This window comes from Hemitrygon akajei, chromosome 12 (assembly GCF_048418815.1).
Source record: "Hemitrygon akajei chromosome 12, sHemAka1.3, whole genome shotgun sequence".
Lineage (NCBI taxonomy): Eukaryota > Metazoa > Chordata > Chondrichthyes > Myliobatiformes > Dasyatidae > Hemitrygon > Hemitrygon akajei.
Window position 1 is genome coordinate 89,180,036 of NC_133135.1, and position 13,350 is coordinate 89,193,385.

At 39.0% G+C, this 13,350-nt stretch overlaps 1 protein-coding gene across 5 annotated transcripts in view; it reads right to left on the reverse strand.

The window, feature by feature from the left end:
* Window positions 1-11,123, reverse strand: part of rasal2 (RAS protein activator like 2) — a 421,164-nt gene extending 410,041 nt beyond the window's left edge. For 3 of the 5 annotated variants that reach the window (XM_073063632.1, XM_073063630.1, XM_073063629.1), the window contains exon 1: window positions 10,773-11,122. In XM_073063632.1, the coding sequence (XP_072919733.1) occupies window positions 10,773-10,905 (133 nt within the window). In that variant the 5' untranslated portion in view covers window positions 10,906-11,122. Of the gene's footprint in view, window positions 1-10,772 lie in introns of all 5 variants that reach the window. The other 2 variants (XM_073063631.1, XM_073063638.1) reach the window with 2 other exon arrangements.
* Window positions 11,124-13,350: the final 2,227 nt, after the last annotated feature.

Here is a 13,350-nt window from a genome sequence, read left to right on the forward strand (position 1 = left end):
TGTGATGTATTACCAGCTGTTTTATCACAATCACTTATTTAAATTATAAGAACTTGGTATTAACACAAGTCACAGAGGTGTTCATTTCCTACCAAAGTGTGAGGATGCTCAAATTTCTATCTCCTACTATAAGAGAAGAGCCAGAAAACTCATTCAGGGGTGGGCAGAGTGAACTGATCACTATAACTTTCAATACTTCATTGATTGATCAATTCCCAACAGAATGTACATTTTTAAAACATTTTTTTTTAAAAAATGACAAAACACTACTGAAGAAATTTGATCTTTTAAATTATATCAATAAATGTATAAATAGTGTATTGCATGATTTACTGTGTGTCTTGCACAGGTTTAATTTTATTTTAAACACTCATTCTAAGATGAACTCAATGCTTTTTATGCACACTTTGAAAGGGAGAATAAAACTACCCGTGTGAATTCCTGTAGCTTCTAGCAACTCTGTGATCTCTGTCTCAGAATATCTTTTAAGATGGTGAACCCTCACAAGGCATCAGACCCTAATGGTTTGCCTTGGAGGGTTTTGAAAACCTGTGCCAAACCCATGGTGAGACTGTTCATGACACCTTCAATCTTTTATTGCTGCAGTAGAGTTTCCAACATGCTTCAAAAGACTGACAACCATATCAGTGCCCAAGAAGAGCAGGGTGAGCTGGCTCAGTGACTATCATCCAGTGGCACTCACATCTACTATGATGAAACACTTTGAAAAGTTGGTCATGGCTTGAATCAACTTCTGCCTAAGCAAGGACTTTGGATGGACTGCAATTTGCCTATCGCCACAAGAGGTCAATGGATGCAATCTTCCTGTCTCTTCACTCAGACTTGGATCAGCTGTACAATAGTAATATCTACAATATGTTAGACTGCTGTCTATGTATTGCAACTCAGCATTCAACATAATCATACCCTCCGTTCTAATCAACAAGCTCCAAAACCTGGGTCACTATTCCTCCCTCTGCAACTGAATTCTTGACTTCCTCACCATGAGACCAAAGTATGAGCAGATCGGAAATAACATTTCCTCGATAATCAACACCGGTAATCAAGGATGCTTGCTCAGCCTACTGCTCTACTCTCTCTACACACACAACTGTATGGCTAGGCACAGCTCAAATACCATCTATAAATTTGATGATGACATAACCATTGTTGGAAGAATTTCAGGTGGTGATGAGGAGCAAGATAGAGTTGTGTTGCAACAATAACAACCACCTTGCACTCAACATCAGTAAGATCAAGGAACTGATTGTGGACCAAGAAGGGGAAGTTGAGGGAAAAAAACACTAGTCCTCATCAAGATTATAAGCACTGGTAAGGGTTGGCAGGTTCAAGTTCCTGGGTATCAACATCTCTGAAGATCTATCTTGGGCCCAACATATTGATGCAATTACAAAGAAGGCAGCAGTTTGAGAAAAATTGGTATATCACCAAAGATACTTGCAAATTTCTACAGATGTACCATGGAGAGCGTTTTAACTGGTTGCATCACTGACTGGTATAGAGGAGCCATTGTACTAGATCAAAAAAAGCTGCAGAAGGTTGTAAATCCTGCCAGCTCCATCATGAGCACTAGCATTGAGGACATTTTCAAAGGCAATGCCTCAAAAAAGCTGCAGCCATCATTAAGGACTCCATCATTCAGGACATGCCATACATGCCATCTTCGTATTGCTACCATCGAGGAGGAGGTACAGGAGTCTGAAGACACACACTCAATGCTTCACAAACAGCTTCTTACCCTCCGACATCAGATCTCCAAATAGACAATAAATCCATGAACACAACCTCACTACTTTTTCTCTATTTTTGCACTATTTAATTTGATTTTTTATACTGTGCCTTGAAAATGTATTCAGACACCAATCCTTTGTTCACAAATGAGTATTACAATGAGTTATTTATTAATTTTACTGAGTATTTGCTCCTTTTTTCACAGTAGAGCCCAAAAACAGAGAAAATTGTGAAGCATGAAAAACTAAAACTTCAAAAACTGAAATGTCAGCAATTCAAAAGCATTTATCCACCTTTGCTCACTACTTAGTTGCACCACCTCTCACAGCTATTACAGCCAGTAGTCTTTTTGGATAAAATTCTATTAGCTTTACATAATGTGACGGAGCAAGATTTGCCCATTCCTCTTTTTTTTAAACTTTATTTTTACTGTTTGGCCAATAATAGAACAAACAGGATAAAAACAAACAGACAGGGTCATCATAGGTGAAGTAAAATATGTATCTTATAATAGAAAAACTGCCCATTCCTCTTTGCAAAATTTCTCAAAGTGTGCCAAGTTAACAGTGGATGGCAATCTTCAGGTCTTGCCAGAGATGTTTGATCGGGTTAAAATCAGTACTTTGACTTGGCACTCAAGGACATAAATTTTCTTCATTTGAAGCCATTCCATGTTTGCTTTGGGTCATTGTCCTGTTGAAAGACAAACTTCTTCCCCAGTCTAAGCTTTCTGGCAGAAGCTAGCATGTTTGTATCCACGATCTCACTGTGTTCAGCAGCATCCCTCTTCCCATCAATCCTGACCAATTTCTAGTCCCTGCTGCTGAAAAGCATCTCCGTAGCATGATGGTTACCTCAAGCATAGTTTACAGTAGGGATGGTGTTACCTGGCTGATGCGTAGTATTAGATTTACACCATACGTACCATTCCATTTTAGTTTCATCCAACCATGAGACCATCTTTCCCATCTTTATAGTATCTTCTAAATGAAACTGTGCAAAGTCTTTATGGGCAAGCATAGCCTTACCTTTTTGTGCAAGGCCTTAGAGATTGTGGAGCCATGAACTTTATCTCCAGTTGCAGCCACTGACCTCTGCAGCTCACTCTGAGTGATTGATGCATCATAGTAGCCACTCTTACAAGTGTCATACTTCTCTGGTGACTAAATTTGGTGATTAAGTTTAACAGGGTGGCCTGACCTAGTCAGTATGGCTATGGTTTCATACTTTTCCACTTTATCATGATGGACTGCACTGAGCTCCGAGGTATGTTCAGTGACTTTAGGATGGACTTGTACCCTTCCCCAGAGTTAAGCTTCTGTATTATTATTTTCCTGACTTGTCTTGAATGTTCTTTTGTCTTCATTTTGGTATGGTCTGTTGAAAATCCACCATATTGTTAGCCCTTACAGAGAAAGGAGGTACTGTATTTAGTCTTATTAACTCATTTAAAGTAAGTGTTCCTCCAATTTCACCTGAGGAAAGTTAGTAATTACAATGGGGATGAATACTTTTATAGTCTCAAAATTTTGGTTTTTAATTTTTGGTAAATTGTTCACAGGTTTAGGAATTTTTCTTTCGATTTAACACGACGTGTAATGTTTCGTAGATTAGCTCAAAAAATTCTACTTCAATATATTTTAAATTTAGAAATTGATACAGTAAAATTGTGAAAATAGATGTGAGGGCTGAATAGATTTTCAAGGCACTATATATACTTATTTAATTCATAGTTTTTATTATTATGAATTGCAATGTTCTGCTGCTGCAAAACAACAAATTTCACGACATATGCCAGTGATAGTAAAACTGATTATGTTTCTGTAGATTGTCACTGTGATAGTATCTTATTAAATGATAAGCTCAGAAAAACTATTAAGAGAAATACAGGAACAAATTTAGCACTTGACCTTAAGTCAGTTACCATTTCATCCGACTGACAGTTCACTAAATAGCAAATTGAAATAGTGATTTCTGACATATGACACAAAAACAGTATTAAAATTTGAAAATACTGGAACTGCACAGAGAAATCCCCCGTCATGTATTATCCCCCAACTGCCCAGAATGAAGACCTTTAAATTACCAATGGAATATATATTTCACATACCAAGTATCTGATGTACCCAATGCTGATCTTATGGGACAGAACTTAGGAACATGGAAACTGATAAACAAAATTTAAAACAAATTTAGTGTTATTATTTTATACTTTTGTAGATTCGTGATTTTACAATTAAAATATGTTGTGATTAAAATTAGTTCTAACATAATACAGACATATACAAAATAATTCAATGATTTAGTTCAATACAAACATCGTTTTGTTCTATATTTGCAGAATAATCCACTAAACCTGAGAAACAGGAACTGAAAATATCTAGGAAAGATCTTGTTAGTTTTCAATGTTTCTGGGTGTTCATATGTTCACAAGGAGGGTATCTGATGAACAATTCTATATAACAATTGCAATAGCTCTATTGTAATGATGCTTTGAAATAGATCAAAGTACATCAATCACTAATTGCTGCCATACTACCACTGACTTCCCCATACTATGGCAAATTCAATTCATTTGAATCCTATTCCTATCCCAGAGTACTCAAATGGTCCAATTTTTTCATTGTATAGTACATTTCTACTTCATTTTCTTTCAACATAAAGACTAATTCCAGCCACACCAAAGTAATGATTGAACTAGCTGAACAAAAGCATCATTGAAGAGTCAGCCTGAGCTGAGGTTCACACAGCCAAACCATTTCCTGATACAGTCATTGGCAAACTGGAAGCAGTGACTCTATGACCACAACACATACAAATTCGGTACTTCAACCTATTCAACCTAACCAGACACCCAGCTGAATTCATTGTGATAAAGCTTTTTCATGAATTTTAACTCCATGTGCAAAGAATGCTATCCTTTAACAAACTTTTGACTAGGATTCAGCAGACCTCAAATAAAAATCCCAATTAATGCAGAAAAAAAATTTTCACCTCAGGAACATTGCCTACCTCTGCCATTTTTTTTGTACATTTAACATCAGCCACTATCATTGAACCTTTCACTCCCACATCAACTTGAGACTAAGTTATTCCAATGCCCTCCTCATCAGCTTTCTGTATTACCTAATTTTTACATAATTTTTTGCCCATTAGTCTAATATTAATTTATCCTCCAAAATCCATTTACAAAAATAACTTTTCTGTTCAAATTCCTCTACAAGGCCCCATCTCACAAGTCAATAATCGCTTAGTCTTCAAGTACACTGTCCCAAAAACATTTTGTTTTATAGCTACGGATTTCTGCTTTCACTGGAATCACTGAAAATTTGTTTCAGCAACTTCCATTCTTCCAAACCGTCATGCATCTCCAGCTCTATGACTGCTCAAAACCAACTTTCTTGATCAAATTACAAACAAGAGAAAATCTGCAGATGCTGAAAATCAGGTTGTGTGTATTACTTTTTTAAAAATCAAATCTTTGGTTAGATCAATGATTCTTCTTTGATACAGAACCTGTTATCCTCTTATTGGCATTCAACAACAAACAACAAAAATATTTCTGAGTATAGCAACAAATAAGACATCAAATCTAATTTCCACAGAGAAACTTGCAAATCTAGAAATAATGATGCTTTATTCAGTCTGTCAGATATTCAATGTCTGCTATTTCTACTAGCTATGTAAGATACCAAGCAGGACATTGCACTTTTCACTAAATAGGCTATGAGGAAAACTATGAAAGACAGGCAAGCATACAGATTCATCCTTCTGAACTCATAATTCCCATCCTTACCAAGCCCTGAAATAAGTTTCAGAAGATCATCCAGAATACTTGGCTGCATCCTCACTTCAAGTTCTCATTACAATTTATAGCCATTTCTGTAGAAACAGAATCAATAACATACATAATTGAATGATCTTTATTGTCATTATACATAGGTACAATGAAACTCTGTTTGGCTTCCTCTCAGGCAATCAAACAAAGCGGTAGCTAAAAACAAGACAGTAATAGAAAAACAGTATTAAATAGATAAGTAGCAGAAAATAAGTTACAGCAGCGGCAGAATATCACAGTAATGCACAAAGTGCCTTTAGTGCAAGTATTTGAGTCCTTGTGTGTGCATGTGTGTGCTCACAGTTTCAGTCATTGTTCTGTGGGAGTGGTGTGATGGAGACCACAGCTCTGGGGTAAAAGCTGTTTCTCAGTCTATTTGTTCTGGCTTTTAGTGTCCTGAACCTTTTGCTGGACGGCAGCGGATCAAATAGTGAGTGGCCAGGGTGCGTGGTGTCTCTGGTTATGCTGATTGCTTTCCTCCTGAGTCTGCTGGAATAGATGGTGTCCAGTCCTGGGAGCTCCATCCTGACAATTTGCTGGGCCGCCTTCACCACACGATGCAGGTCTTGTCGCTCAGCGGCTGTGCAGCTGGCATACCACACTGTGGCGCTGTTGGTCAGGATGGTTTCAATTGTGCTTCTGTAGAAGTTAAGCAACAGCTTTTGTGGGAGTTTGGCCTGTTTCAGCTTTCTGAGGAAGAAGAGTCTTTGTTGTGCTTTTTTTTTTACAAGCAGTGAGGTGTTGGTGGTCCATGTCAGCTGATTTAACAACATAACTCCAAGGAACTTTAGGTTTTCCATACTTTCCACTACCTCTCCATGTATATGGAAGGGGTGTGTACTCTGTCCTTTGATCTCCTGAAGTCCATGATCATCTCTTTTGTTTTAGAAGTGTTAAGGACACTTTATGGCATCAATAACATATGTAGTCTACCAAAGAAGGAGAACAAAGTAATATAAACTACAATTTCCAAAATTTAAGCTATATGTTCAATCGCCCCTAATTCCTAAATCCCTACATGTACTGAATATAGACATTTCACAATATTCTCTCAGCTTGCTAACATGTTTAAGTGTATGGAAGGGAATATGGGGCAATTTCTTGAAAAATAGCACAATGATAATGCACAAAGGATAAAATTAAAATGTGAGTTCTGGGACAGTTGAATGAGCATAACCTCAAGATTGAGCACTTCACCATACATTCTGATGAAACTACTCTCCGGACCAAAGTTCAAAATGCTTCATTAAGTAACATATACTGTACTGAACAAATTTTCTTCACTCTCAACACTCTGCTTGCAATCACTGTGCCCATAAACACTTTTGGATAATCTGCCTTTGTGGCAGATGACAATACTTCTAATAAACCTCTTTTTTAAAATTATTTTTATAATTTCACAGGTCATGCAAGCAGCACCCAGATTTTCACATCATTTCCAGTATTTTATGTTAATCTTTCAATTTCACTGTTTTTACCTTTTACTTCATCCCATTCACTACAGCTCCACCCACTACATTCAATCCTTTGTTATAACAATCTTCCAATAATAACATTTGAGTGAAACCAGTGCTAAATGATGTTTCCTGAGGGCTATCTGCATTTTTGTTGGAGTGGACAAAAATAATAATATTCTCTCCCTACCATTGCCAAACATCATCAAGCAAACCTGAGTGATACACGACAACAGCATTTCGATTCAGATTAGGTCCATAATCCAGTTTTAAAAGCGTATTTAATATTTACACTTTAAACAGCAAAGTAGAATACACTAGTTGATCAATATGATGAATATAACGAATAGCTGAAACATACAGGTCCTGCGAAATATCAAGGCAGTCCTTCATTCATAAAGTACTGAAAATGCCCAAAAATTTCAGACTCTAATATTTTGACTGGTATCAAAAGTTACTTATGGCTGATTTAAGAAATCAATATTTCATGCAAGTTGAGGCACTTCAAAGCATTAGTATGGCATGCCTAGTTAACTATTCCTTGCCATTGAAGACACTAATCTTGGTTAAATACATCACACCTAAACAAAAAGCAATTCATGGATGGTGAAGCAGATGATAAGCTTGACCTTAAACACTTCTACTTGCACCTAACACTGCCCACAAACTGAAATGCTTGAAATATAGCACACTATATACAACAACTTCAGAAGGTGATACCATTTAAATTTGTTACAATTCTGATTTACTTAAACTTAGTCATTTCAATTTCATTTATTCCACACAAATAGGATAGTACAAACCATTCTGTTTTAGTCTGTTCCCTTAACAACAGACCAGCTGTTAAGGGGCACCTGCCAGGATTAGAATTGGACTGCACTTATAAGTGCAAACCAACAATAAATCACATGCAAGAAGACTCTTAAGATTTAACACAAAATAACTATGATGTAAATAAATCCTAAAGAGGTTCTATTGCTTACTGAAGTTGCTACTCAGATAGCAGCTAGCAAACCAGCATGAGTCTGTGCAAATTAATATGGACGTTTCACAGTACCCTCTTACAGCAGAGTTAATAATAAGTCTGCATTTATCCAGCAAGCACTCATTTGTGCCTATCAGAGACAAGCAGATGAGGATGGTTACTTCAGTTCCTCTCTGATATTGGCTAGTTTCTCAGTGGCTACCCAGAAGGGGAAAAGAAATCAATAACAAAGAATTCAAAAAAGGCAGTTTTAGTCTTTTGTTCCTGGACTAGCCAACTAAAGAACATACAACATGTTGAAAAAGTGTCAAACTTTGTCAGCTGGGATTGAGTCAGCATGACTTCAAACTTACTATTCTGCCAGAAGATGAAATCACACTGCATTCATTAGTGTTACTCAGATGAATTTCAAAAGGACAGCTAACTCCAGCCCTACCCATGTTTAATTCACCCTCCCCCATTCTTTTCCTGAAGGGAGTGGTTCCTCATGGGATAGTGGTGTGACAGAACCCTGGCACTCTACACAAACTTTATTCCCAAACTGTGTGCTAGAACACACTGTACATCAGCAAGATATTCAACTACAAAAACCACAAAGTTATACTTTGTTGAACGCCTTGACAAAAAGCAGAATTTGCTGGTGGCCAACCATTTTAATTCCAATCCCCATTCCGACATATCAGACCGTGGCCTCCTCCGCTGCCACGATAAGGCCACTGTCAGGTTAGAGAAGCAACACCTCATATTCCGTCTGGGTAGTCTCCAACCTGATGGCATAAGCATCAATTTCTTCAACTTCCATCAAGTTTTTCCCTCTCAACCCTTCCCTCTTCATTTCCCCACACTGGCACCCCTCTTCCTCACCTGCCTATCACCTCCCCCAATTGCCATTCTTCCTTCCCTTTCTTCCATTATCCACTCTATCAGATTCTTATTATCCACTCTTCTCCAGCCCTTTCCTTTTCTACTTATTACCTCCCAGCTTCTCACGTCATACCCCCTCCCCACCCACCTGGCTTAACCAATCACCTAGCTTGTCCTCCTTCCCCTCACCCTCCTCCTTATTCTCACTTCTTCCCCTTTCCTTTCCAGTCTTGATGAGGAGTCTTGGCCCAAAACATCAACTATTTATTCATTTTATTAAATGCTGCCTGACCTGTTGAGTTCTGCCAGCATTTTGTGTGTGCTTCACTTGGTACACTTAATGATGCACATGTACAGCAGATCTCTCTATGCAATTCAAAACTTTTTCTAACAAAGTTTCTTCTCCCTCATCTACTGTCATTATAGTTAATTGGTATCCACATTTCTACTAAATACAACAAATTCAGCTTCTTAATAACACATTTAATAAACCCACTGGGAAGCTCCTCAAAACTCCAGGCCATAAAATGACAGCTGATCAATACCATTTGTTTTTTCTCTCCATAAGTCTTAGTTTAAAGCTATAAGTTTCGACTACTCATCAGAAAAGAATTCCTATTTGTTGAGTGTCCTGCTTGTACAATGTTCCTGCACGGACAAATCCAAAGCTAAATAATTCTCCAGTTCCAAGATTCTTCCCTCATAATTCACCTTACATTCTGGCACCCGATTTCCTTTTCCATTACCTTCACTAACATGAACACAAAATACTCTTTATACCTTAAATATAAAGATGAACAAAATAATTTTAACACAAAATTGTAACCGGTGTGTCATGAGGCAAACATCTTTTTCATTGACTAAATGGAATACTTCATCTAACATACAAGGTATAATTGCTGAACCAGAAACAATGAGCACAATTTGAACTTAAGATTGAACCATCAATGGAGTTGAGCAACTGCTCATTTTTAATCATGGTTCATTTGTTACATTCCAAAAGTATTAATTGTCAGATTGGAATAATGAAATGCAAAGTCCGTTTACTCATTCACTTGACTGCAAAGTTGAAATAACCAAGATTAAAATTAGTATTTTGCTTATACACGCTGCTCTGTTTCTTGTAATCAAAAATTGTTTATTAGTTTTGTAAAGAGAACTCTAAATAAAAAAACAAGTTAACCAACGGTATCTTATCACTAATTACATCAGAAAAACAATATCACAGTTTGTAGCGTTGTAGTTTATAAAACTTTACCCACATAATATTACTGCTAATACTTTCTGATGTGCCAATTTGACTAGAAGTATGTTTTAAGTGAGAAAGGCACTCTCTCAAACAGCACTCAGACATCCTAACGTTTAGAATACAATTTGCAAAACATAAAAAAGTGAATTCAATAGAATATTATAAAGTTAGCTCGTTCATTTCCTGTTCTTGCTTCCCATTGCTTCGCATCCCTTTCATGTGGTCGTCTCCCCCCTCCTGTTTCGCGGTATTTTCCGAACTCATTCCTCAATCACAGAGACAGTCTCTCAAGCCGAGTCTTGCCAGCTCGCTCGTCTGTGAAAGGCGCCCATCAGTGTCCGGTTCCACCATCACTCACGAGTTATCAGCCATAAAGTCAACGGCCTACGTCCCTCTCCACAGTCCCGCCTGATTAATGGCCCTCGTTCTTCACCCAAAATACTGACCTTTTCCCTGTAATCCCCAGCAACTTGTATGACCAACCCTATCCAATACCCAGTGCCTCCGGTACTCAGCTGTAACCCCTGCCCCGACCTTTGTCCCCGCCACTCCCATCCATGCCAAGAACCTTCACCCCATCCACTGTCCACTGCCCCCTCCTCACTCCTCAAGCTTTGCTCCCCCTCTTACCGTACACCCTGATCCATCCCTGCTGTTGACATACAGACTCCAGTAAAATCCGTTCCACCGGGTCTAGCGCGGACTCCTCCACCCCGGCAGCCGGCAGCAGGTCCAGCCTCCCGGCTCCATCCTGCGCTTCCATGCCGGCTGCAATCCTGCCGGCGCCGGCTCGTCCGAACAGAAAGCCCAGCTCCGGGCCACCTCCACACCAGTGCCCAGGGCCTCGGCGGACGTTCCCAACTTCTGCTTCAATCAAGCAATGCAAAGCAGCAGGGAAGAGAGAGCAAACGGGAAACAAATCAATCGGATCGGCCCAGGATCAGGACACGAACTGCTGCCGATACCGGCGCCAGAACTACTGCACACAGTGAGCCATGGCAACAGGCTCCGCAATCGCCCCCAGAGCCATCGCACAAAGCAACAGCCCTACAATCATATCCAGAGCCATCGACCCCAACCAGAGATCCCACAGTCACGCCCAGGGTCCTGAGAACTCAGTCACAAATCCCAACGTTGTACTTGGGTTTAACAGGTCCACCCACAGATCCACACAACTCTTCACTTCACCCTTCCAACGCAATATCATCCCTCAATGTCCCTTTTCCTGTCTTCCTCAATCTTCTTTTCTCCCTTCAAATATTTTCCTCTTCATCTTCCTCCCCTTCATTAACCACCTTCTCACAGCTCCAGCCCCTTCAGCACTCAACCCTACTCCCTTTGCTGCTGATCCCCCAAATTCCGTTTCCTCCTTCATCAGACACCTTTCCATCATAGCCTCTTACCTCCCTCCATCTGTTCTCTCCTCTTCTTATTTCATCTCCCATGCTCTCATCCACCAGACCTCACCACACACTATTGCTACAACTACTCCTTCCTCTAAAGGTGAGATTGTGCCTCAATCACCTATCCAGGACAACTTCCCAATTTTTAATCTTTCTCCTAAAACTCCAGCCCCCGTGTTATATATTATCCTAATTTAGATTTTTGCCCAGAAAATCTTCAGCCAATTGCAACAAATGAAAGATTAAAAAAAAACATAACTCTGGTAGTTCTCCAATCATCTATTGAGTAAATGTTCCCATCCCTAACAGCAGGATCATTTGGTGGGAGAGTAGTCTACTTTGTTCATATCACTGTTAAGCTTCCTGAGAGACCCATTCAAGAAAATACTCCCAGCGTATTTCTGACTTCTCCCTTACACATGGTGGAACAATGTCCAGAAATGAACAGCCTGCTGTAGGATAACCCTCCTTTGAGCCATGCTTATAGCCACGTGATTTATATAGCTGGTTAGATTAAACTATTGGCCAATAGTGGCACACAAAGCATTGATAATATAGAATTATGCTGTTGAATGTTAATGAGAAATTGGTAAACTTACACTTGAAAGTGACCACATAGATATTACTTACTGCCTTCATTTGTTTTATTATCTGAGGAGGTGAATGGAATTAAACATTGAATGCAATTATTATGGAACAATTGCCTGCCCAACTTTGTGATAGAGGACAGATCCTCAATGAATAACAGAAGATGGTCCAACCTAGGATACAAAACTGATATAAACCTTGAGGTTGAAATGACCAGCTTCCTACCACAATAACCATTTACCTTTGCAAGAGCAATGCTCTGTTGATGGAGATTTCTTCAAATTACCATTGATCTGAAACATACCAGCCTCATTCAAATGAAAAGCACGCAGTCTCATCTCACTTGACCATGTTTGGCCTGAAGCTGTAATAATACCTGAAGATGAGTGATTCTGGTAAAGCCCAAGGTGAGTCAATTAATAAATTGACTCAGTAACATTGGTCAGTAAATTGGTCAGTAACATCCATTTGTTTGTGGATTTTGTCATCAGTTTTCTATCAACTGTGAGTATCAGGAGCACATGGTAAATAGCCAAAGTGGGTTTGTTCTACTTGTTGAAGATGGGATATATATATATATATATATATATATATATATATATATATATATAATACAAGCTACTTTTCACACTTTCAAGTCGATGCCAATGCTTTCCATTGCTGAGACCTCGCAACTAAAGGTGCAGTCAGCTTTGGTGCATCGACTGCTTCCTTATGTGATCCAGAGTAAATTGAACTGCCAATGACTTGGTGGTGGAGAACTCAAGTGGAGGCTTAGATGGATTATCTCGTTGTTAACACTTCATCTTTAGTCCTCGCGTGCTGTTTGCCATTTGTGAGGAGGAGTTGCCTTGTGAAGCAATTCAGCCTTTGATTGTTTAATATTCCAGCACAATTCACAAATGTAGCAAAAACTGTAGTCCATCAGAGGTCCATCACTTCCTCCGATCCAGTCCATCTTTGTGGTGCATCACCAAAGGAAGGCTAACTGTAATGTCAAAAATGCCTGCCCCCCCCCCCCCCCCGGTTATTCCCTTGTCTCTCTTCCACCTTCTTAAAGATGCAGGAGCTTAAAGCTCAGAATACCAGACTCAAACAATTTTCCCCCATTGTTATCAGACTTCCAAACCAGTTACCTCTTCCAAATTTCCTCCCCAACCTTTACCTTCACCTCTTTGTTTATGTCGCTTTAGTATTTTTTCTGAGCTACTTCAGTT